Source organism: Littorina saxatilis, linkage group LG2 (genome assembly GCF_037325665.1).
Source record: "Littorina saxatilis isolate snail1 linkage group LG2, US_GU_Lsax_2.0, whole genome shotgun sequence".
Lineage (NCBI taxonomy): Eukaryota > Metazoa > Mollusca > Gastropoda > Littorinimorpha > Littorinidae > Littorina > Littorina saxatilis.
Window position 1 is genome coordinate 19719676 of NC_090246.1, and position 25066 is coordinate 19744741.

At 43.1% G+C, this 25066-nt stretch overlaps 1 protein-coding gene across 1 annotated transcript in view; it reads left to right on the top strand.

The window, feature by feature from the left end:
• LOC138958424 (prolactin-releasing peptide receptor-like) overlaps positions 1–11972 on the top strand; it is a 43855-nt gene extending 31883 nt beyond the window's left edge. Inside the window, exon 3 of the mRNA XM_070329566.1 lies at positions 9817–11972. Coding sequence (XP_070185667.1) covers positions 9817–10140 — 324 coding nt within the window. The 3' untranslated portion in view covers positions 10141–11972. The remainder of the gene's footprint in view (positions 1–9816) is intronic.
• The last annotated feature ends 13094 nt before the right edge of the window (positions 11973–25066 follow it).

A 25066-nucleotide genomic window follows, 5' to 3' on the forward strand; every position in this document is an offset into this window, starting at 1 on the left:
GTTCACCAAGTTTGGTGACGATCGGTCCGTTCATTCTTGAGATCTATATGCGAACACAAACAAACAAACAAACAAACAAACAAACACATCGAGCGAAACCTATACACACCCCTATACCGGTAACCCGACCTACCCTATTTTTAGGGGCCGACCCTATAACTTTTTATTACATTTGTCAAAAAACCAACAAGTCGCCTAAGGCGAAATTACTACATTTAGTCAAGCTGTGGAACTCACAGAATGAAACTGAACATACTGCATTTTTTTTACAATGACCGTAGTCCGCCGCTTGTGCATAACGGAGTAAAACTGACGAGCCTGTTCAGCGCGGTAGTGGCTTTTCTGTACCTCTCTTCGTTTTAACTTTCTGAGCGTGTTTTTAATCCAAACATATCATATCTATATGTTTTTGGAATCAGAAACCGACAAGGAATAAGATGCAATTGTTTTTAAGTCGATTTCGGAAATTTAATTTTGATCATAATTTTTATATTTGTAATTTTCAGAGCTTGTTTTTAATCCAAATATAACATATTTATATGTTTTTGGAATCAGGAAATGATGTAGAATAAGATGAACGTAAATTTGGATTGTTTTATACAAAAAATATTTATTACAATTTTCAAATTTTTAATGACCAAAGTCATTAATTAATTTATAAGCCACCAAGCTGAAATGCAATACCGAAGTCCGGCCTTCGTCGAAGATTGCTGGGCCAAAATTTCAATCAATTTGATTGAAAAATGAGGGTGTGACAGTGCTGCCTCAAATTTTACAAAAAGCCGGATATGACGTCATCAAAAGTATTTATCGAAAAAAAGAAAAACAAATCCGGGGATATCATTCCCAGGAACTCTCATGTCAAATTTCATAAAGATCGGTTCAGTAGTTTGGTCTGAATCGCTCTACACACACACACGCACAGACAGACAGACACACACACACACACACACACACACACACACACACACACACACACACACACACACACACACACACACACACACACACACACACACACACATACACCACGACCCTCGTCTCGATTCCCCCTCTATGTTAAAACATTTAGTCAAAACTTGACTAAATGTAAAAATGAAAACAAGAAAACGAGTGCAGAAAACGCAATGAAAGCGAAAGCGCTCGAGTCGTCATGCAGTTCAAAATTGTTCAAAAGAATATCCATAGTCGCACACTTATTTCCCTGTCAAGTAGGTTTAATTTGTATACATTAGAAAAAAAAGTTAGAAAAAAAAGTGATTGCCTACCTTCCTACCCTATTTTTACATTTAGTCAAGTTTTGACTAAATGTTTTAACATAGAGGGTGAATCGAGACGAGGGTCGTGGTGAATGTGTGTGTGTCTGTCTGTCTGTCTGTCTGTGCGTGTGTGTGTGTAGAGCGATTCAGACCAAACTACTGGACCGATCAGAAAGTTAAAACGAACAGAGGTACAGAAAAGCTTGCTATCCTTCTCATGCGCAACTACTACCCCGCTCTTCTTGTCAATTTCACTGCCTTTGCCACGAGCGGTGGACTGACGATGCTACGAGTATACGGTCTTGCTGAAAAATTGCATTGCGTTCAGTTTCATTCTGTGAGTTCGACAGCTTGACTAAAATGTTGTATTTTCACCTTACGCGACTTGTTTTGGCTATGTTACCTTAACCACACCTATTTTTTGTGTGTGCCTAAGTTGTATCCGTGAACGGACCCATTCCTTCTTTCTTATATTTGTTTCCGTAAGTTTGTCGGTCTCGCCAAGATTGAATTTCTTTTCTTTTTCTGAGTTATTTCCGATTTTTTTGTTCTTTTTTCAACGTCTTTTGTTGAATAAATAATTCCTTCTATCCTCCACGCTTGGAACTCACGACGACAATATCATGAATTATCAAACAGTTTCATGGCCCCTCCACGCGGCTCGTCAATTCCAAGCCCTCTGTTTACTCAGCCCTGGGAGTATAAGCTAATGAGAACTGCTTTACAGTTCCGCAATCCGAACACCGCGTTTCCATTTCCGCAAAGTAATATCGCATGCATGGCTGCACATTTGCAGCCCTTGCCGAAACGACAACAACATTTCATTTGCTCGTGCATGTTAGCAGCGGGGTTGCAGATTTGTGTTATTGGTGTTGGCTTAGAGGAGGGGGGGGGGGCTGGTGAAAAGAAGGAGACTACACTAGCGGTCTTGGCTAAGCCGCACATAAGGCAACTCAGCTCGTTACAGGCGTACAAGTGAGAACATTTGCCAGTGATTTCGACACTCTTACATGCAGCACGTGCCAACAACAGGATTTGGAACGCATGAACAGGTCTGCAGGAAGCGGTTCCAGTGCCAGACACTTTGTGGTCGGGACGGGATCGAATCCATCTCTCGTAAAACACGACGACATAAAACAAAGCTGCGCATAAATGCAGTGACGCGCGTGTGCACGTGCAGTGCGAATAGCGAGAACATGCAGTGATATGACGCACGAGTGTTCTGGTTTGATTGCATGCCCGCACAGATTAAAGATTTTAACGATCATTGTGAAAAGGCGTACAACCCGAAGTGAAATCATGCGTGGACAGTGATTATACGTCCGCAGGCGCACGCACTCGCGCGGCACTGCCGCAGACGGACGGACAAAGACATAACCACGCGCACACACATTGACACACACACGCGCACACACACACACACACACATATAACCCCCCCCACACACACACACACACACACACAGGGCTGACAAAGCCTGCAGACAGCCAGAGGGGGTGGAGAAGGGGGAGGGATAGGGGTGGAGAGACAGACAGCGTCGAACACGCAAATTCGCAGCATATATATATGACAACACGAGGCTACGGAAGCTGATGTTGTTCTTGCTATTATACACTTCTGTGCTAAGTGTACACCACCCCGCATTTGTGGACCTTGGCTGTTTCCGCTAACATTATTTCCACACCGCAATGACAGGATTTATATCCATTTATAATTGGCAAGCGGTGACACGTATGCACGCACACACCCACGCACACACACACGCAGGTACCTACGCATACACGCACACACACACACACTCACACACACACACACACACACACACACTCACACACACACACACACAAACACGCACGCACGCCGCACAACCACGGACGCACTTACGTACACACACACACACACACACACACACACACACGTGAAACACACAACACACACACACACTGACACACACCCACACACACAACCATCATCATCACAACATGCTACAGATGCCACTGTTGCTCTTACTGCAAAAGGCATTACGACATACAGGCCCCCATGTGCTCAGTTGGACTCGGGCAGTTTCCGCCGACACAGCCTATCTCTTCAGATGGCTTCTTTTGTTAGACACCTTTATTTACATTGCTGTTCCTATCACGCCAAGGAAGCCCTCAGGCGCAAGGATTCATCCTGCATGTTGAAATGCATTGACAGCACGTGCAACAACAAATGGAAAGCTGTTAGTCCTACTTTTCCATTCCCTGACGTTTAGGCGTTGTTTGCTCTTCGTGACTTTACTGGAAATCGAATGTCCTTTCTTTTTCTTTAGAAGATACCGTCATTTCTGTTCGGACGATTGCTTGGAACCGCAACAAACCATCCGTCGATCCCTGTTTTTAAGTGACATCCGCTGACCAAGACGCACACTAAAACTCTACAGCCGAGTGTGGTTGCTTTTCTTCGCTGTGTGAGAATTTTGAGCTGAATGATTTTGTAACTATAACGTCTATGTCAATTTGCTAAATTAATTCGGCACAAACAATATCTCGGCCTGCACAGAATTCAAATGTTTTGCTTGTGCCGTAGTTTATGTATGTTCTCGCCTTAACAAATCTGTGGTGGTTATCATGACCGGTTACAGGGAAGGGGGGGGGGGTACCTTTACGTCTTTCGACAGTACGCTTCGATGCAAACAGTGCTTTCTTTTTAAAAACCATTTAAAAATGCGAATAAATCGACTTTTTTTTTTTTACCTCAAAGCCGGCTTACATCCGTCCTTAACTTGTTAAAAGCTCTGCGTACTTCACCCATTCGGTCACACGCAGTGTAGTCTTTCAATCGTTGATTCTGTTTTCAAACGACATTGTTCACAGTTCCAAAAACAGATACACTGCTAACGTTCCAAAATTCAGAATCAAAAACACAAAAATCACGCCCTGGATCGTGGAACGCCTAGTTGTGTCCGCCGCAGGCGCTACACACGATTATGTCCCCCGCAAGACCAACCACATGGTAGGTGTCTCCAAATTAATGCCATAAAATAGTAGATAACCAGACTTTCTTGTATTGTAGTTTATATCATACTGACCGGTACTTTTTTATATTTAGTCAAGTTTTGACTAAATGTTTTAACATAGAGGGAGAATCGAGACGAGGGTCATAGTGTATGTGTGTGTGTGTGTGTGTGTGTGTGTGTGTGTGTGTGTGTCTGTCTGTCTGTCTGTCTGTCTGTGTGTGTGTGTAGAGCGATTCAGACTAAACTACTGGACCGATCTTTTTGAAATTTGACATGAGAGTTCCTGGGTATGATATCCTCAGACGTTTTTTTCATTTTTTTGATAAATGTCTTTGATGACGTCATATCCGGCTTTTCGTGAAAGTTGAGGCGGCACTGTCACGCTCTCATTTTTCAACCAAATTGGTTGAAATTTTGGTCAAGTAATCTCCGACGAAGCGCGGACTTCGGTATTGCATTTCAGCTTGGTGGCTTAAAAATTAATTAATGACTTTGGTCATTAAAAATCTGAAAATTGTAAAAAAAAAATTTTTTTTATAAAACGATCCAAATTTACGTTCATCTTATTCTCCATTATTTTCTGATTCCAAAAACATATAAATATGTTATATTTGGATTAAAAACAAGCTCTGAAAATTAAAAATATAAAAATTATGATCAAAATTAAATTTTCTCAAACTTTCAAAACTTCGAATTGTACTGATCTTGTCTTGATGAAAAAAGAATTCTTTTATGATTTAAGAATGTTTGTGTAACAAGCTGTCAATGTATTATTTATTATTTAGATTTTAAAAGTTAGGTCTAGCGCCAAAAAGTGTCCGAGACAATCCGCAAAATTAATTCTTTAAAAATTGCTCGCTCTTTACGGAGGGCACCTTTGGTGAGCGTTCAAATGGAAGGGTATTTGTACTGTGTGTAAAAGCCTGACAGTATCTGTGATGGTTTACGGGGGGCTTACTGTGCCTTTAAGCATCGGTCATTTAAGCATTTACATTTATAAGACCAATTTATCTGATATGAGTCGGTCAACATGAACAATAGAATTTCTGAGTTTCTGGGATGCAGATGAATAGCTTAAATCATAGATGTTGTACGAAATCGCTCTGTGGTTTCAGAACGGAGTGAGATGGCCCACTTGTTTGCTGATTTTGGCTTGTTCTTTGTGGGTTCACAACTATCTAATCGCTGCGTCAATGTTTAAAAAAAAAATCTTTTATCTTTGCTCATATATCAAAGAAGACGTGTCAAATTAAAGAAGAAACCAATGCTTTTTAACGCCACAGCTTTATCGTTTAATAAAACTAAGCAAAAATGTGGTGGTACACGTATTTCAACAGAAAAAAAAAATTCTTTACGTGAATAATACATTATCTATTTATTTTCAACTTCGTGTTTAGTATTGAGATGGAAACTTTTTTTCCTGGAGACATCTTCGGATTAACTTCATCGACAATTTAACGTGCTTTACTCGATACTCAACTATAAGTCGAAACACGTCATCGAAAACGGGAAACATACCGCCTGAGGCAACTTTGTTGCGCTGAATTGAAATGTGTTCATCGTCCTTCATCAGTTGCAGTCGCCTTGATGTTTAGACCCGATATTTGATGCCTTATAAAGGAACACCTGTGCTTACTTCTGTCTGATGAAGAGTTTTCTCCAAGGTTTTCACTTCGAAGGTTTCATAATGATATACTTCAAAAGTACGTTTTATACACAACAGCAAAACTTCAAACAAACGAACGAACAAAGGAACAGTCACATCGGACATGTTTTGTTCCAGGCTCGGGGGGAAAATTTTGTATTCAGATTTGCATACAGTGTAAGAGTGAGATGCATGTATCTTTAGAAGAAATATATATGTGTGCAACTTATGCAGCCTTTTTTGAAGAGTCTTCCAATCAAAACCAGGTGCGACTTAAGTTATCGACCTTTGTAAAGCTGAAGGAATGGCAGAATAAGTTACATAAACACGATACAATAGAAGAAGGGGAAAGAAATGGCGAAAATAGTGTGATTTTGCCGATAGCAAAAACATTTCAACGAATTCCTTTGCGTTTGAAGAATCATTGAAAGGGTACACGGTATTGAGATCAAAGAAATTACACAGTCAATAATCCTCCAAAGTGTTGAAGAGGGAACAAAACCAAATGCGATAAGTGTAAGTGCCAAAAGGAGAAGTCTGAATAACGAAAGAAGATAAAACAACACGAAGATGAAAGAAACACAGATGCAAACCGAACATAATGCAGGGGTATGGTATTGCGGAAAGTATACAATTGGCTACCCACTTTATGCAGTTTCTCTGAGGTATAAAAATGTATGCATTTTTATTTTTCTTACCATAAAACGCTCTCTGTGCATAGCAAATTTTGCCACGTAATCTAATCGGGCAGTCCATCAAAGTTGGCGGATTCCTCTCTCTCTCTCTCTCACTGGCGCTCTCACATTGATACAGTTTATAAACGAGTTTCTAGGAACCTTTTCTTACTTAACAAGCTCTGGTGCGTTGTTTCTGTGGATGCCCTCAAAATGTTTTTTCACGCACACTGTCTCTCTCACATTTGCTATGCATCTACTGTCTGGTGCAATGCCAGTGATGTTCATATAAAGAAAATAAACACACTTCACAAGAGAGGTGTAAAGTTATTAAACCGAGATCCCAATATGACTACTCAAGAAAAATACACTCAACTGAACATTCTTCCGCTACATCAGCAGTTCTTTTTAAATGCTAGTGTTTTCATGTTTAAAATGTACAACCAGGAAACACCTTCATACATCCAAGACCTGTTTGAGCGTCCTCCTGGTAGAGCGAGGCTTTTGAATTATACGCTACCGCTCCCACGCATTGATTTGTATAAATCTAGTTTATCCTACTGGGGATCGCTTGTGTGGAATATACTTCCAATGTACTGTAAAACATGTCAAACCCTTTCATCTTTTAAAAAAAATGTTCGAAAATATCTTTGTCAAAAATAATTCTCTCCCTACGCTTTAAAATCATAACTGTTACTGCATAACATCTTAATCATCATTTTATTAATCAATGAACCACGTTATTATAACTAGTGTTTTGTTACTTTTAACCTGATTACAAATTCTTAGTTAATTAGTTATTCGTTTGGCTGTTCAATACATGTTATATAAATATATAATTGTAATGTATAATGTCATGTATGTCTAAAAGGGACAGGTTGGAAGATTAGGCATTGCCTAAAACCTTTATCCCTTTGTATTAAAGTTTTGAATCTGAATCTGAATCTGAATCTCTCTCTCTCTCTCTCTCTCTCTCTCTCTCTCTCTCTCTCTCTCTCTCTCTCTCTCGCTCTCTCTCTAATCTCTCTTTCTATCTTTTTCTCTCAGTCTCTCTCTCCTCTCTCTCTCTCTCTCTCTCTCTCTCTCACTCACTCTCTCTCCTCTCTCTCTCTCTCTCTCTCTCTCTCTCTCTCTCCTCTCTCTCTCTCCTCCCCCCTCTCTCTTTCTCTTCCCCCCTCTCCCTCTTTCCTCCCACCGTTTGTTAACCTTGTTCTTTCCTCTTGTCTAATCTTAGTCGGGCCTCTCATATTTTCCCCTCTGTGCATTTTCTCTCTGTTTGTTTCGTGTTGGCCTGTCAATCTAGCAGATACCTCTGCGAAAAAACGGGTGTAATTGTGCATGTGCAAATCCGTTTCTGCACACGTCAGGGCGAGCAAGTCATCCGCTACTTTGCAAATCCCAAGAGCAGAGGAAACTTACAGAAAGATGGATGTTCCGTGTTTTGTTTGCTCGTCATTCTGTTTGTTATACATCGGTTGTTTTCAGGAGGTCGTGCGATTAGCTTTTGATGATTATGTTCATTTCTCTTTCTTTCTTTCCTGTTTTCGGGGGTGGCTTGGAGTAGGGTGGGAGAGGTGATTTGGTGTGCACGGGAGCATGAAAAGACCATAGAAGTGGGAATCCCGACAAAGCAAATCCATTTGTATGTTTGTGTTGATTTGGCTTGTTGCCTTTATTGCTAATTGGGTGTCGTTTTATAGGGAAAGGGGATCTCTTTGTTTATTTGGTATTGTTTCTTTGTTGTTTGTTTGTTTTTTCATTTCATGCTGTTTGGTTATTCGTTTGGCTGGTTGCATGGTGAATGTTTACCCTTCAGTTCTGTCTTGTGGATGCTTTTAAGTATATGCATGTGTGTGTGTGTGTGTGTTTTGTGTGTGTGTGTGTGTGTGTGTGTTTTGTGTGTGTTTTGTGTGTGTGTGTGTGTGTGTGTGTGTGTGTGTGTGTGTGTGTGTGTGTGTTTGTGTTTGCTTGTTCAGGCCGTAGCACTGAAAACCCGGTGTCGGTTATTACCTTGTTTGCACTCGATGTGCGTTGCAGTACACAGTTTATGTGTGGATAAAAATAGGTATGTCCTTTTAGTAATTGCCTGTTTATTCGAAGATTTTGTTTAAAGAAGGGAGCTTATTGCCACTTTGAGGCGGTTCATTTTTGGGTAATGAAATACAGCTGGAAGCTAATATGTCCTCCTGTTATCCGTGTTGTTTCCCAATTTATTGAACCATAAACTATATCTTTAATTCGACGGGCGCAGTGGCGGGGTGGTAAGACGTCGGCCTCTTTATCGGAAGGTCGTGAGTTCGAATCCCGGTCGCTGCCGCCTGGTGGGTTAAGTCAGTGTGGAGATTTTTCCGATCTCCCAGGTCAACTTATGTGCAGACCTGCTAGTGGCTTATCCCCCTTCGTGTGCACACGCAAGCACAAGACCAAGTGCGCACGAAAAAGATCCTGTAATCCATGTCAGAGTTCGGTGGGTTATAGAAACACGAAAATACCCAGCATGCTTCCTCCGAAAGCGGCGTATGGCTGCCTAAATGGCGGGGTAAAAACGGTCATACACGTAAAAATCCACTTGTGCAAAAAAACACGAGTGTACATGGGAGTTTCAGACAACAAACGCAGAAGAAGAAAAAGAAGAATATCCTTAATTAGCCCTCCTTCTCGATTTCGGAAAGTTAGCAGTATTTCTGTTTCGGCGGAATAGTGAACAATAAACAAGAACCTTTTGCCCCGATGTCTGGTTGTTTGGTACCTAGAAGAAATTACACATTTAGACGCGAACATCCGTCTCCAAGAGACCCAGCCTTGTTGCAGTATACGGACACAGAGCTAAATTTAGCGTTGCCAGCACGAAAAACTAGAGTTACATCTGCCGCACTCCGATAAGATAATAAAAGATAACGTACACAGATAATCCTTTTTAAAAAATGTCGATGGAGATGCCCTGTGGCATATGAAGATTACATGAAGTCTCAATCAAAAAAGCCCAATACTTTCAGAGACACGGACACTTTTGTGAGGCTTTGGGTCGTCCACGACACAGGAAGCGCGGTGAAGGGTCTTTACGCTCGCAGAAGGGACATGTTGGAAGATTTGACTTTGCTAAAAACAACTTTGTCCATTTGTGATAAAGTTCAGTGAATTACTTGCAAGAGTTAACTGGTCTTTAGGTCTTTAAACTTGGCCATCGTAGCCTTGCTATTTCGCCATTGTTCTCATTGCTGTTCCTTTCTGTGCTTGCAGGCGGACCTGGCCTACATCTTCTACGTGCTCTTCCCGTTCTGCAAGTGCCTGAAGAAGCTGGCTACGAGGCAGTTCAGCACGTCCTATCGTGACCGTCGCATGCGCTCCGCATTCCGTCGCTCACCCAGCCACAGCCCCTGCCCGGGGGACGCCCCCTGGAACGGACACAAGGGCAGAAGACACTACAATGGCAACCGCATCTATCTGGCGCTCGGACAGGATAATCATATGGCCGGAGAACGGACAACGATAGCACGTGGCTGCGATGACCACGGCTCGGCGTGTTACAGGACTAACGTGAAAACGACTAGCACTTACGTATAATGATTGGAGTGTTGTAGTGATATACTGTTGATATTACCCGTACCTATAGCAGTGCAAAGTGCCAATACTTGTCCGTGTCCGTCTGACTCTCTGTGAGCGTTACAGGCCGGCAAGAAAGACGACCAGCACCTGAGGATAATGTTTGGCAAATGAGACGATGTTCGGAAATAACTCTGTCGGGTTTGTATGGATTGTGACAGAGTAAAATTAATACTCTTGTTTTTAGTGAGACAAGCTTTTTTAAACGTGCTCTTTTTTCACGTGTTTCAGACGCAACTCTTGCTAGTGAGTACATCATATGTCACATGGGAAAGTTTGATTCAATAAAAGCAAGAGTATTCACTTGTTCATATCCAATACAAATCCGGCAGAGTTATTTCTGAACATCGTCTATCTAGAGATGTTTGGGCATTGCTGAACTCGACCTGTGAAAAAGTGGCAATATTCGTCTGTGTCCGTTTGACCTTACGTGGATGTTCCAGGGCTCCAATGGAAACAACTAGCACTGACGTATAACACATCATGATATTACCCGCATTCTTGTGAAGAATGCGGATACTGATCTATATCTGTGTCCGTGAGATCTATGGCGGATGTCAAAAGTCTGCGGTTTAGACCACTAGGGCCTATGTATTACGACGGGAGATATGTTCATGATATTAACTGCGCCATTGTGAAAAAGTGCTCTTGTTGGTCTGTGTACGTAAGGCTCTGTCTTTTGACCGTCGACTGTTTGCAAGGCTTCGGCTTGAAAAGAATCTGTGTCCGTGGACTTTTTTGGAGATTGAACGAGGAGCATTATATACAAAGAGCCAAACACTGCTAATTGTTATGGAAAGGCCTCAGATACTCAAGAATCTATGTCCGTTGGTATTTACTGGAGATTTAAACGAGATACGTCGGAAAGTGCCAAACGATGTTCATGATGGTCACAGATTTTGGACGCAGGTTCTGTGTCCAAATAAGTGTTTATTCCCGTGCTTTGTTAATTGCTATTCTTAATATGACTGGGCTGGCGAGACAGTTCTGAACAAACTGCACAATAATGGCAATATGTACTTAAAGCTTATTGCTTATGTAAAACCTACCAGTATTTTTTCATCCGTGTTGACAAATCTGTTGAAATGCATCGGTGTGTATTTATGTGGTACTGCATGTGTAAAAGAAGGGTAAATATGACTTCTGCTGCTAATGTGGCTTCCATTGTACTCCGACTGGTGATTTCGTGCCACCCCATTTAGTGTATGAGCGGATAACTTTTCTTATCCTACTCAACCAACATGATAACAATTAACGCATGAAGACTGTCTTGCTAGAGTGCAAAACCATACCGTTGAAAAGATATTTTAGGTTTTTTGTTTGTTTAAAGTTGTCAGAGCTTAGGACTTTCAGCAAAATTCTTAGTAATAATAGGGGAGGGGTCTTACATTGGGCACAGGTGATCTACGCGGCCAATTATAACTTAAGTCTAGTCCAGACTAAACAAAACATCGTGTTCGCGAAAAATTAATTCTGCTGATTGAATATTGCAGTGACCATCAGAGGAATTGGTCAGAGAAGACGATGAGAACAAAACCGGTTACTGGTTTCAGTCCGCCGGCTTTACAGTCAGTGAGATGAATGAGGCATGACAAATCAGTAGTGACCTTGGCGTATGACCTTGACCAGTGATCTTGACAACTGCATACAGCAGCGACGCGAGAGATGCATTCTGGGTGGTAAATATGACGATGCATAAATTGGCCGACTTACGCCTGTCCACCTTCTTTGGCGTTTACGTGCTTTCATCCAAACATGTTTTGTTAGGGTGTGTGTGTGTGTGTGTGTGTGTGTGTGTGTGTGTGTGTGTGTGTGTGTGTGTGTGTGTGTGTGTTTGTGCTTGCGTGTGTGTGTGTGTGTGTGTGAATGTGTGTGTGTGTGTGTGTGTGTGTGTGTGTGTGAGCGTGTGTGTGTGCGTGTGTTTGTGTGTGTGAGTGTGTGTGTTTGTGTGTGTGTGAGTGTGTGGGTGTGTGTGGGTGTGTGTGTGTGTTTGTGCTTGTGCTTGTGTGTGTGTGATGGGTTTGACCGGGGTGGTGGTCATAAATTGATCATAAGTCTGTTATAACATAGATATGCCGTTAACTATTCTATGCCACAGTCAACTTATTCCCCATGTGCCGTGCGTCTCGTACCCCCCGCGGGTTAGGGGGAAGAATGTACCCGATGCTCCCCAGCATGTCGTAAGAGGCGACTAACGGATTCTGTTTCTCCTTTTACCCTTGTTAAGTGTTTCTTGTATAGAATATAGTCAATGTTTGTAAAGATTTTAGTCAAGCTGTATGTAAGAAATGTTAAGTCCTTTGTACTGCAAACTTGCATTCTCTCAGTAAGGTCATATATTGTACTACGTTGCAAGCCCCTGGAGCAAATATTTGATTAGTGCTTTTATGAACAAGAAACAATTGACAAGTGGCTCTATCCCATCTCCCCCCTTTCCCCGTCGCGATATAACCTTCGTGGTTGAAAACGACGTTAAACACCAAATAAAGAAAGAAAGTGCGTCTCGTTCGATTTGACTCCGTCTGAAACAGCGTCGTATTGACTCTTAAGCTTCGGATTTGACTCTGAGCCAGCATCAAACAGACAATTTCTGCTAATTGACTTTGAAACCCCTTCAAATTCACTGTGAAACACCTTCAAATTGACACTGAAATCGCTTTGAATTTACTCAGAAATAAAATGGAGCTGAACCACATATGCAACAACGACATTTATACACGTCTGGAGTGTTAACACAGTACATGTCGGATAGCTATCGTCGATACAGAGTGTGTTCTGGTCACACGTATGTTATCTATGCAGTCTTTGAAACGCTTGAAACTGTATCATAATTGAAATCTTACTGTTCAAAGTTTGAATAAATTTACGGCAAAGAGTCAACCCGAGCTTGTGCAACGAATGTGCGGCTCAGTCACGAACGTGAAAAGTCTAATGGTGATGTAAGCAGTTGCACCATGTATTCCAGATTTTAACGTTTCCAGGGTAAATCATCTTCCATCCCACGTCAATTGCCATAATCAAGAGACTCGGTGATGTTCCAATTGGACCTACTTAAGCCTGGAGACGGAACCAGTTTAGTTGGATAATTCCTTCATTTTCACGAATGACGTTTAATCATTGTGGAATAGCAAACTTCTGGTCTTCGCCTCTAATGAACTTGATTTTTGGCACCGAACAAGACAGGTGAAACACGCATCGTCAGTCTCCGTCCTATTACTGTTATTTTCTCTATATCACGTCTTCGGCAAGAATCTGCCGAGTCTGCAACGATTTAAGTGTCTAAACTGAGCTTGAATCATTTCTCCGACATTCATGTTTCCAGTCTGCAACGATTTAAATGTCTAAACTGAGCTTGAAGTATTTAGACAAGCATGTTTCCAGTCTGTTAGGATTTAAAGGCGCATTCCTTCTTGTGTTAGAGATCATGTTCACCACCTAGGCCGGATCTTTTCAGACTTTTACGTGTGATGAATAACACCATCCTCTTGCTCGTAGGCGATAATTATGTCAGTATCTTTTCAGAAAACAATCCCTCTGTGCATAGAGTGCATTCGCGTTGTTGAGTCTTGGTATGCATTCAAGTGGAAAAAAGCTCTTCTTCCAATGCTGGACAGAACTACGGGTCTAAAACTAGACTCACGTGTTCTGCAAAAATGTTTCCAGTCTGAGGGGCGTTTGAAGCTTGGAGCAGACACCGAGTTAATAATCAATTCAGCCTTTGATTTGTGACGCCAGTTTGCCAGATTGCACGCGTCTTTTTTGCCCTAAGGGCAAACGTTTTCATCTGGAACAAGTCAAGGAATTCAACATGGCGCAGGTTTTAATCAACATCACCTGACATGGCTGCATCCCCGTGAGCGTTTAAACCGAAAAAGTAGGTTAGTTGTGCCATTTGGGAATTATCCGTTTGAGGAGGAAGTCGGCTCGACTGGTAATCCTTGCAAACGACGCGACGCAAATGAACTTTCTGCTCCAGTTCTGTGCGTAACTTTTTGCTCCAGTTCTGTGCGTAACTCTTTGGGTATGTGTGTGTGGGTGTGTGCCAGTCTGTCTGATTGCCGGTTATCCCGGCCATCAAATAAAAATACTTATTTAGTCCCAAGAACTCGACTGAGAATGTGTAAAAAAGCAGCTTACTTATTTATAATGTACCCCTGTTTAAAAGGTTGAACCCCGCCTTCTGTGCCCCTATGAGTTGTGTGTGTGTGTGTGTGTGTGTGTGTGTGTGTGTGTGTGTGTGTGTGTCAGGGTGTGTGTGTGTGTGTGTATGTGTGAGTGTGTGTGTGTGTGTGTGTGTGTGTCTGTGTGTGTGTGTGTGTGTGTGTGTGTGTGTGTGTGTGTGTGACTGAGACACAAGGCAGTGAACTGAGGATACGGAGATGGGACTAATCACGTTGTCGGCAGAAATACCCAAAAAGCGTATCTGTTGATTTTGTTTGTTTAATTTGCGCGGTTTCTTGTTATGCTTTCATCAAATTATGTTACACAATCGGTGATATCTTAAGTTTTTGTGCTTAAAAAGAATCAAATCAACTTCTCAAGACGATACAAACGTTTTTTATGTCCAGAAAAAAACACAGATAAATACCCTTAAACCCATCACACCTTTACAGTTGTCCATGTCCTGGATCACGTAGCATTTCACTTGAAGCAATGGTAAAACAGACATGACAAAACAGACTAGACGGTAACTTGAAACGAGAGAAAGCTTTCAGAAAATAGAGAGAAAAACTGAAGTGTGGAAGAAACCAAAAATCATTTTTTTTACTATCTATCAAGGATGCAGAACGAGCTGTTCACGAAAATAATCATTCAAACGACACCAAAGACGCGGAATAAACATTTTACAAAAACAATTCTCGCAAAGATCTGTTTCATGCGTTCTTGTTCTTCTAGCCTTTATCTTTCTACCTGATTGCCTCATGCAATGGGGGTAGAGGAAGGAGATGGGGAGGGGTGGGGCGGATGGACGAAAGGGGGGGGGGAGGGGGGGTAGGGCTAGTGTTTGTTCCAGGAAGTCTGCAACATGGTGTGTCAAAGGTAGGATGTGTGTTTATCTTATCTAACGCTATGAGTTTACCGCCTCGCACCCACCCAGGGGTAGCCCCTGGTTGTCAGCAAATTACTTGGAATCTCACGGGGCTGTGCAGACCACTGTGCTCTTCGCTTTGATTCTTTTGGCAAAGGCAACAGGTTTTTATTGGGCTAAAAGGGTTTGGGGTAGTTAAGATCGCCATGGTTTGGGGGGGTTAGGGTAATACTAACGAAATCGGAGTAACAATGGGAGCGTATTTTGCGCATTTGCAATATGGACATTCGTTTTGAGAATGGCAGGCAATGTGTTTTTGCTTCGTTTAATGCGCATGGGTGATTATTTGTTGACTGCAGTCATGCACGTGTACACACACACGCACGCACGCACGCACACACACACACACGCACACACACACACACGCACTCACACACACACACGCACACACTCTCACACTCACACACACACACACACACACGCACACACACACACACACACACACACACACACACACACACACACACACACACACACACACACACACTGTTTCGGATCGGGGTTGGTTGGAGTCTGCTTTATCGTAAAAACAACATTAATTTACAGAACGTCGATTTAGCATCTACCTGTAATGATTGTTTTTCCAGGAAATGGGCTATTCGCCGTAAAAGCAATCTTCGAGAAAATGAGAATGGAATGCTTAAATGAAATTAAGTTTACCAAGAAAGTAATACAAACCGGTTCATGCTGGTTTACCAAATTTACTTAAAAATCACTTGTGTGGTAATACGTATTTAAGGAGAATGTGATAACATTTGGGTAATAATATCAAGCAAACAAACAAGTTGGTTGCAAATGTGTTCAAATGCTCAGATTTTCATACAGATCAAACATATTCTTTCATAGACGAAATATTGTTTGTTCATAATTGTGTCAACGTTGCAAATACCTCTCCCTAATCTGTACATGTACTGGCAAAAGATGCAAGTGTGTGTGTGTGTGTGTGTGTGTGTGTGTGTGTGTGTGTGTGTGTGTGTTTTATGTGTGTGTGTGTGTGTGCGTGTGCGTGTGTGTGTGTGTGCGTGTGTGTGTGTGTCAGTGTGTGTCAGTGTGTGTGTGTGTGTGTCAGTGTGTGTGTGTGTGTGTGTGTGCGTGCGTGCGTGCGTGTGTGTGTGTGTGTGTGTGTGCGTGCGTGTGTGTGTATGTGTGTGTGTGTGTATGTGTGTGTGTGTGTGTGTGTGCGTGGGTGTGTGTGTGTGTGTGTGTGTGTGTGTGTGTGTGTGTGTGTGTTTTAGCCTCCCTGCCTGCTTATGTGTCTGCATGGTTTGTTTGTCTGAGTGCACAACTATCTGGGCTGTTTGGCATGTAATTATTGTTCCTGTGAGTGAGATTGAAAACTGTCTAATGAATTCGTGCGTTAAAGTTTGGAAATGAACATGATTATATTCACCTGTGTCCTGAAAATAATCGAACTGAAGTTATTGTTTTGACTGTCGATTGATGTTGTGTTCGTTGAGAAATGAATTGTGATCATGTCAGTTTTTTGCGAATTACACATGTTCTGAAACCAGATCTATAATAAAGTGAATAACCGGAAAGTACAAAAAGGTTTTGTTTGTTTGAGCTGGCCAGAATCTTGAGATGATAAGTGATTCTCTGTGTGTGTGTGTGTGTGTGTGTGTGTGTGTGTGTGTGTGTGTGTGTGTGCGTGTGTGTGTTTGTGTGTGTGCGTGCGTGTGCACGAGAGTGCAAATGTGTATGGCTTGCAGGCAGGCTGGCTGGCTGGTTGGCTGGCTGGCCGTCCTTCCGTATGTCTGTCAGTTTGTCTGTCTGTCTGTGTTACACGACACTTGAGATTGCCACAAGTTCTCAAATGTCGTATAGTTGTGTTCTTTTATTCTACGTCGCCCGTCTTCGCAGCAGCAGAAAACAACTCGTCAAATTGAGTTCGAGGATTTATTCAGCATTCAATACATACAACTGCACATCTAGCAGAACTCAAATAGAAGCTTTTTTACATACAAATCGCGCTGGCATATAGTAAATACTCAATCTCGAGAATATTCCAGACCGAACATGATACAACTACATTATACGAGCCGTGCATGGACTAAACTAGCGACATTCTCTATGACGTACATCAAAAGCGCCGACGCACTTAATCCGAACGAACGCCACGAACTCACGACTAAAACAGCATGGTAAACAACTTGTTTTGACAGGACTAGAAAGTTCACCTGCATTCTCGTCCAAGCATAAATATTGTGTTTACAAAATATAATATCGGTACTTCCCCACAAAGTACAAATAAGTCAACTACATGCAACACACAAAACTGAACCAAAGCTCAGCAACGGTAGCGTTTCCTAACATTACCCCCAACACCAGAAGAAATTTACCTAATTTCTTTCAATCATTGAAACGCTACCTGTACACATATTATGTATACATAACAGATTGAAATCCAGGTATGTACATTAGTCTGTTGGAGAATGAACACAGTTTTACTCACATACTCGGCTGAGAAAATCTGCTCCAACATTGTCTGAACCCTTGATCGATTCCACTCGCATATCAAAGTTCTGCAAGTACATCACCCACCTCATGATACGATTATTCACAAACTTCGCAGAGTTCAGGTAGGTGAGGGGTTTGTGATCAGTCTGAAGCACGAATTTCACCCCTTGGAGGTAGAGTTCAAATTTCTTGATTCCCCACACGATGGCTAAACACTCTTTCTCCATGGTCGAGTAGTTCTTCTCGGCTCCTGACAGCTTCTTGCTGGCATAGCTGACCGGAAACGGTTTACCTCCATGTTCTTGCATCAGCATGGCGCCGATCCCTTCGTCCGATGCGTCTGTACGCAAGATGAACTCTTTGGCAGTATCAGGAAGGCGTAGCACCGGGTCTCGTGACATCAGGTCGCGCACAGTCTGATATGCCTTCTCCTGAGCTGGTCCCCAGAGTATTCGGTTGGGGCATCCTTTCCGGGTCATGTCCGACAAAGGCGCCGTTATGGCGGCGAAGTTTGGAATGAACTCTCTGTAGTACCCAGCCAATCCAAGGAAGGATCGCACCTGCTTCTTGGTTTCAGGACGTGGCGCATTGAGGATCTTGGTGACGTTTTCCAACAAAAGCCCCTTTTGACCTTCCTTCAGTGAATGACCTATGAAGTCAACGTTGTCGGTCCCCAAAATGCACTTGCTGGGTCTCACGGTCAGATTAGCTTTTGTCAGGCGGGAAAACAGTTCCCTCAAAGTCTCCAGATGCTCCGCAAAGGTCTCCGTGTGGACTAGCAGATCATCCCAGTAGTACACAACATTCTTCATTCCTTTGAGCATTTTTCGCATTCCCCTCTTCAGGGTAGCACCACTGTTCACCATGCCAAAAGGCATCCGCAGGCACTCATACGTTCCGTCTGGAGTTGCAAAGGCGGTCTTTGGTATGTCCTCTTCGCGCACAGGAATCTGCCAATATCCCTTGCTGAGATCGATCTTCGAGAAGATCTTACTGCCGGTTAACTGTCGGAATAGATCAGTTGCCGTCGGCATTGGTTCAGGGTCAAACACGGTGATCTTATTCACTTTCCTGAAGTCAATGCATACCCTGTTTGTACCGTCTTTCTTCTTGACAACAACAACGGGAGATGAGTAAGGGGATGATGACTCACGGATGACCCCCATCTTCAACATGTTGTCGATGTCCTTCTTCAAGGATTCCCGAGCCTGAAACGGGATAGGGTATGGTTTTGAGCGAACAGGAACGTCAGATGTGAGGTGGACTTCATGTTCGACCAAGGACGTAGAGCCTGGAACATCACAGAACCTATGGGTGAAGTCGCCTATAAAATCATGCAGCTCCTTCTGCTGATCTTCTGTCAGGTCAGGTCCTAGCTTGACGTCATCCACTCCCTCTTTCTTGTGGAGGTCTCCCAACTCCAGTAGTTCCTCACCGTCGAACTCGTCTGGTTCGGCTGGTTCTTCCACACTTGCTGCAACCTGTACTGCTTCCGGAGGTCTCTCCACATACAGTTTCAGGAGGTTAGCGTGGTAGATCTTGGACTTCTTGCCGACATTCAACTTGTAGTCGTTGATCCCTACCACGGCCTCAACCTCGTATGGGCCTTTCCACTGCATCAGTAGTTTGTTGTGATCAGTGGGAAGCAGTATCAGCACTTTGTTACCTGGTGTAAACTTCCTGTTTACGGCTTTGCGGTCGTAGTAGTGCTTTCCGCTATCCTGAGACTTTCTCAAGTTTTCTCTAGCAATCTCGAGAGTCTCCTCCAGTTTCTCTCGCAACTCAAACACGTACTGGTAACTGTTCTTCACTTCAGGTGTGTCCACATCTTTCGTCCACAATTCCTTTAGTATTTGCATCGGGCCTCTCACGGTCCGCCCGTACATCAGCTCGAACGGGGAGAATCCAGTGGACTCTTGTGGCACCTCCCTGTATGCAAATAGCAAGGCATTGATGTAGCGATGCCACTGCCTTGGCTGCTCACTGCATAGTTTCTTCAGCGTGGACTTCAGCGTCGCATTGAATTTTTCGACCAGCCCATTGCACATCGGGTGATAAGCTGTCGTAGTCAAGTGACGAATGCTCAGCAGCCTGTTGACCTCTTCCATGCATTCAGAGACAAACTGTGTCCCCAGGTCTGTGAGGATCTCTTCAGGAACCCCAATTCTGCTGAAAATGTCCACAAGTGCCTCGGCAACAGTCTCGGTGTCAATTTTCTTCAGAGGCACGGCTTCTGGGTACCTGGTTGCATAGTCTACCAGGGTCAGTACCCAACGATGACCCTCTTCACTTGGCGGTTTGATCTCGCCGATGAGGTCAATGGCCACCCTCTTGAAAGGTCGGTCGATCAAAGGCATCTTCTGCAACGGCACTTTCGGGACCCTTCCTCGAGGTATGGTTTTCTGGCAAATATCGCACGATCGGCAGAATCGAGTCACATCCGCATGCAGTCCTGGCCAGTAAAACGCAGCCTGGATTCTGTCCGATGTCTTCTTGACACCCAGGTGACCTCCCATAATAGAGTCGTGGGCCACCTCCATCACCTGGCGCCTAAGTGGTTGAGGCACCAGAACTTGACGTAATGGCTTCCCACCGTTGACTCTCGCGTGCTGGAACACTCTGTACAGAATCTTGGCCTTCACTTCAAATTGCACAGTGCCTTCGCCCTTAGTCATCTCCTTGACAGGACGACTCCTGTACTTTGTTAAGGTCGAATCAGCTTCCTGTAGCTGAATCAGCCGATCCCTGTCCACGACAGCAGTTGCAGAACTGTTGGTGACCCTGAGTGGCGTAGTTGTTTTGTCCTTCTTCGCCTGGGCTCTGGTCGTCACAGCGCTTACAACCTGCGGCTGGTCGCGGCGATGCACAGTTGCTCTGTCATCTCGTAACAGTTCGCTGATATCTTCATTCGCGAATGGCAGTGGGTCTTCCTCCTCAGCAGCAGGCTGAGCTGAGCCCATTCTCCATTCGAAATCAGGGTCATCAGGACGTCTCGCACCCCCAATATTCCCAATTAATAGATCGTACAAGGGCTTCTTCAGGCAGACGGCCTCAACTTCTCCTGTGAAATATGGAGTATCGATCTGGTCTTTCCCTTCACTGAATGCTGGAAGTTTCGATGCCCTGTGTAGCATTTGCTGCTGGTTATCTCTTTGGCGTGGTGCCTCGTGCTCATTTTGAACACACACCATTTCTGTCTGAAGCTCTAAGCGCTTCATCTCCATTTTTATTTGGAGCTCTAAGCGTTTCAGCTCTATTTGCCTTTCTTCACGCTGTGCTTCTCTTTCTCTTTCTTCACGCTCACGCTGCGCTTGTCGTTCTTCACGCTCACGCTGCGCTTGTCTTTCTTCACGCTGCACTTGTCTTTCTTCACGCTGCGCTTGTCTTTCTTTTTCTTCTCGCTCACGCTGCGCTTGTCTTTCTTCACGCTGCGCCAGCAGTCGTGTCTGGGACTCGACGAACTCCGTCAGCTGCTTGCCTTTCAGTCCCAGTTCAATTCCTTTTCCCCAGAACTCAGCCATTCTGGTCTTTTCCGGTGCGTTCGTCTGTATTCTTTCACAGCCCCGAACGTAGACGAATGTAGTCTTCTAAAAGAACACAGTCTCTACTGCACCTCCAATGCTTCTCTCGTCGCTGTTCACCTTCGTATACGCAGGCTGCCACCCTCCTCGTCTAACGTGACGGCGCACTCTGCTCACGATACGTACCCGACGTACCTCAGTCGTATTTCGTAGTATTAATGCACTAGCTCCGCGACGAAGTCCGTCTCGTCCAAACGGCAGCTAACCTCTGTAATCCCGATACACTCCGGCGTCGCTCACCGTACCGAGCTGCGGCGATTACCAAACTCTTCACCAGTCACACCGAATCCACGGTTCCGTAGTCTCAATACTGATCCCTCAGGATACACCCGATTGATGGCTACCTCCTGTGACTGTCTTGACTGTCTTTGTTGCTGGAAAACCCTTGGCGTTAAACGTAGATCCTCGGCTTGGCCCCCAATTGTTACACGACACTTGAGATTGCCACAAGTTCTCAAACGTCGTATAGTTGTGTTCTTTTATTCTACGTCGCCCGTCTTCGCAGCAGCAGAAAACAACTCGTCAAATTGAGTTCGAGGATTTATTCAGCATTCAATACATACAACTGCACATCTAGCAGAACTCAAATAGAAGCTTTTTTACATACAAATCGCGCTGGCATATATAGTAAATACTCAATCTCGAGAATATTCCAGACCGAACATGATACAACTACATTATACGAGCCGTGCATGGACTAAACTAGCGACATTCTCTATGACGTACATCAAAAGCGCCGACGCACTTAATCCGAACGAACGCCACGAACTCACGACTAAAACAGCATGGTAAACAACTTGTTTTGACAGGACTAGAAAGTTCACCTGCATTCTCGCCCAAGCATAAATATTGTGTTTACAAAATATAATATCGGTACTTCCCCATAAAGTACAAATAAGTCAACTACATGCAACACACAAAACTGAACCAAAGCTCAGCAACGGTAGCGTTTCCTAACAGTCTGTCTGTCTGCCTCTCTGTCCGTGGCTGAGATTTGCTCTTTCATTTGAATAATCTTCTGACATTTTTGATTAAACGTTAAAATATCGATTTATAAGAATCTACATAATATAGACTAACAATAGGGCACAGTGTTCGTGTAATCCATACATTTCCGGTAATTATTAAGTGTGAAAATCCCGTGGGTAAAAGCTTCAACAACTGAAAACAGCGACCGCAATGCCTGATGTATTAACATAATATTATAAGAAAGCCAAAGCAGCACAAAATCGTTTTTTCTTTTCTTTTAGTTTGCTCTATTTTTTTCTTCTCAGCTTAAAAAAAACAACAACACCTAAACAGCTGAACGATGTTTTTTGTGAGTATCGCTGCGCTTTGAAAGACAAAAACAGCAGTCGCGTGACGAATTAAGATTTCAAAATTAGTTCCATTTGTGTCGCGAACGTGTTGGTGTGTTTTTCTCTGATAAAAGTCTGAGATAGCCCGCTGTGGTAAATAGGCTTATCGCGTCTGCTGAGGAGACGAACAGTCGATCCCATGCCGATATGGGCCTTCAACCTTAAAGGCAAACTTTCCCGTGCAAAGGGTTCAACTCACCACCTCAGAGCTTGCTAGGCTTTTCCTTGGAAGCGGACCATGCCTGCATGCGCTTTGACGCTTGCACAAAGATTAAAAGAGTTACTGAGTGCTTTATGTTCACTGTGACAGTAATTCATAAACAAAAATATCACACTGCACAGGAAGCAACTGACAGGAATGTTTATTTTTGGTATGTAACCAAGTGGAGGGAAGGTCTAATCGTGTGTAAATACCTGGCTAAATCTGAGACGGCAAACCGAATCGTTACACTGGAACGACTGTGCCTTTAAAAAGAATATTTATCCTACATACGTGAGAGAGACACCCGTGAGATAATAATCGTTCAAATCACACGTGTGTATATCATGTAAATGAGGTCATGTCAAGCAAGTCTGGCAGGGACCTGTTTTTCCACTGCTTATGATGCCAAAGTCACCGAGACAAACGTCATTATAGAAAAAAGAAATTGCGCTCGCTAATTACCCTCGATGAATCTTTAGAACTAACACGTCACGCCACACTTTCAGAGTGACGTTTCTTTACTTTGACGTAATAGATTGCACGAGGTTTTAGAAGAGATCGAGGTTCCAAAACAAGCGTCTTCAATTTAGCTGCCTCGACTGCAGGACATTTTCAGTAAAATACATGCAAGTACAGTATGTAGGATAAACAGAATACTACATGGCTTGCTGTGTCGTACCAGATTTACACTCGTTGCTTTTTTAAATAGTGAACAGCTCGCTTTCGCTCGCAGTTCAATACTTTTTTTTTTAAATCGTGTAAATCTGGTACGACACAGCAAGCCATGTAGTATTCTCTATATCTACGGAAGGCTTTTGGTGCTGATTCCTGACGTTAAAACCTCCACAGTGCTACACGTCGATCACAAACCGGACTTGACCATATGTTGCACACCAAGATATACAGTATAGATCTGTCCAGGTGTTTAAATGGGATACGAGCACCCGACCACTGGGACACATACCCAAATTCTACAGCCTGCCGCGCCGCCTTCCTGTGCAGAACAAGGATGTTTTGCCGATTGAGTTTCGCAGAATGGCACTGCATGGTGGCCGGAAGTTAAGATATTATTCCAGCTTTGCACGGAAAATGGGCAGGCTGCTAATATTTGGTATGTGTGCAAAGTGCTCTTATCCCATGAAAAAGCTTGGGCGGATCTGTCATGATTTACAAACCGGTCGACGCGAGAAGAAAGATGCTTTTAAGGTTGTGCAAAACGTTTAGGCAAACAAACAAACAAACAAACAAACAAACAAACAAACAAACAAAAACAAACAAACAAACAAACAAACAAACAAACAAAAAGCCTCAGAAGCCTCAGAAAGTATGTTCGACTACGAAAATTTGTCTCAGTAAACGTAGACTACAATATCAAAAGATGAAAGTTGCTTGTTCGTTCAATGATTCTCATTCTCTTCAGCGCCCGGTGACTGGTTCCGCTTAGCTCTCGCCTACTGTTGTCTATGTTAAGAGCGCTGATTTTCCTTTCTTATTTAATATTGTGAGGAGAAATCTTAATTATCCCATTTAGTTATGTACATAGCCATGGTTATGTAACATTTTACTGTAGTTAAGCACTATCAAAAACCAGTATATTGGAAGCTCTTTCTACCAAATGTCAGCAGTATTTGCGCGGAACGGTTCTTTATGATGAACAGAAACCCAAGTTGGATTCAGGCGAATTTCTGAAACCTTCCTTTCCAACCGATCAAGACCTTTCCCCTTTCCCCGCTTACCTATTCGCTCCTACAAAACAATAATTAAACAACACAATAAACAAACAAAAAACACACACAAATCATTGACTCATTTTGGCCTGTTCACATTTTTCACACCATGTTCAAGAATCGCTTTCCTATTCGCTTCCACAAAACAATTATCAAACTACACAACAAACAGATACAACACAAAACTAACATGTTTCTCACCATGTTCAAGAATCGGTAAACGCTTATGCTTATCTAGACACGTTTAACGCTTGTCTGCAGACATCTTTCAGATGAGAAGTATTATCCTTTTCACAAAGAGTAAAAACTATACATGTACGCGCGAACAGAGTAATAATAGAGCGGAGTAAACAGAGTAAGAACAACACGAGGTGAAAAGGGGAATAATACAGTGATGCGGGAGGAGCAATCATTCAACAAGTCATCATTTCTGTGTTACTGCATCGAAAGCGGCTTTGATGGAATAGTCATTT